Genomic DNA, 2,090 nt, shown 5'->3' on the forward strand with positions numbered 1-2,090 from the left:
GTAAACACACCAGCATCAGTTGTCAAGCGATGTTGGGGGCGGGGGACAAACTCAGACACACAAACATATACACACACACATACATATATATATATATATATATATATATATATATACGACAGGCTTCTTTCAGTTTCCGTCTACCAAATCCACTCACAAGGCTTTGGTCGGCCCGAGGCTATAGTAAAAGACACTTGCCCAAGGTGTCACGCAGTGGGACTAAACCCAGAACCATGTGGTTGGTAAGCAAGCTACTTACCACACAGCCACTCCTGCGCCTATGTTATGATGTTGATGATGATGATGATGCAACTATTTACTGTGATGTAAACTAAATTGAAAAGCTTACCTCCTGATCCACAAATATAAGCTGACATTTTGGTTGCATGAACCTAAAATGAAAAGAACAAATATCCTTGAATGAAACAAATCTCTTATCACCTTTCAGACACAAAATACACAAATGTTCATGCAGAAATGCACATAGATATAGTCATAAACATTTAAACACACACACACACACAGAGTCCATTATCCCTCTAGTATATTGTTTAAAGTAAAGTGGATAAGTCTAGGAAACTGAACCTCCTCATTGGATCTATTTTCAACTAGGAGCATTTACTATTTTACTTGACGTTTGTAGAGGAACATTTGAAGGCTCTCAGAAATTAGTGAGATTGATATTATTGTTACATTTGAATTATTGGAAGTCAGCATTTGTAGGAAAGCCATGAGCAGGGAGGAGATTCTAGAGTGTCAATGTATAGTTAGTGGCTAGATTGAGTCTGGAGTGGAAGCACAATGGCCCAGTGGTTAGGGCAGCAGACTCGCGGTCATAGGTTCGCGGTTTCGATTCCCAGACCGGGCGTTGTGAGTGTTTATTGAGCGAAAACACCTAAAAGCTCCACGAGTCTCTGGCAGGGGATGTAGCAGCTGTATGATGTCTGACACATTGCAGGGTTCCTGTCACCTAACTACTCCACTCATACACCGTATCACTTACTCAGAAACTGAAAGACTGGTTTACCTAAGTAAGCATTCTTGTAAATTAACTCCAGGATGATGTGAAAGGCCGGCGGAAACAGTGTCCGAAATAGCTGTAAATAAATAAATAATAGTAATAATAATAATTTCTTTTCTTTGCCACCAGGGTGAAGGATGAGAGGAACAATACAAAGACAGACATAAAGTGTGGGCATTTACATATAAGGAAAGGATTTAGAAAAATAAAGCATACAAGGTATACATTAAAAGAAGAGACGTATACATAGTATATGACAGTAAGAGAATTAAAAGAAAAAGGTGATAGTGATGGGGTCCTCCTCATACAGGAGGACATCTATGGATAATCAAGAAACTCCATTCAAGATCTCCCTTAATACCAAGGGCAAGTGCCCTCTCCAACCAGACTACCAGCGACAAACACCAAACTTTTCACTAACACCTTGGCCAAAATCTTAAACTGTGTTCTGCAGAGTTACGGGCTGAAAATTCTCTAGCTTGTCCCCATTGTCAGTGTCCTTTCCGCAGCAGTGTCACCACACCCCAGCTAACAGCACTAGGAGTTCTGTTCTGCTGCCAGTTACTGTAGACGTATGCCAAGAAGATGCCAAACAAATCTGGCATGAATACAGTATGAATACCGGCATGCATACAGTACGCCTGGTATGCATGAATATCAAATGTGAGTGTGGAGGAGAGTTTCATAACTCTCTGAGCACCTCAGACAAGTCAAATTGATGGCAGCTCTGCTTTGTGGTAGACTTCCAAATTGGAAACACATAACCTTGCCCTAATAAGAGTGCAGTTGGGCTACAGACTTTCCAAAGTTGTCTACAATCCCTAACTCGATCTGTAAGTCTCCCAAAAGAATATTGTTTAATTACAATCATGCTAAAAAGAATCATGTTATACTCACAGATTCCACAGTATCTGGAATAATCCTTCATAATCTCAAGAGATGTCATGTTAATCAGCAAACCACACCATGGTATCATATCTGAAATAATGTATAGAACAAAGAGTGATAGGTGGTGGTGGTTGTTGTTGTTGTTGTTGGTGGTGGTGGTGGTGGCAGTGGTAGTGACAAT

General features: G+C 40.4%; 1 protein-coding gene across 1 annotated transcript in view; it reads right to left on the reverse strand.

Annotated features, from left to right (window-relative positions):
• Window positions 1–2,090, reverse strand: part of LOC106875651 (telomerase reverse transcriptase) — a gene marked incomplete in the record, with an annotated part of 37,508 nt that overhangs the window by 6,970 nt on the left and 28,448 nt on the right. The window contains 3 exon segments of the mRNA XM_052977195.1: window positions 350–392; window positions 1,028–1,097; window positions 1,919–1,999. Coding sequence (XP_052833155.1) covers window positions 350–392; window positions 1,028–1,097; window positions 1,919–1,999 — 194 coding nt within the window.

This window comes from Octopus bimaculoides, chromosome 27 (assembly GCF_001194135.2).
Source record: "Octopus bimaculoides isolate UCB-OBI-ISO-001 chromosome 27, ASM119413v2, whole genome shotgun sequence".
Lineage (NCBI taxonomy): Eukaryota > Metazoa > Mollusca > Cephalopoda > Octopoda > Octopodidae > Octopus > Octopus bimaculoides.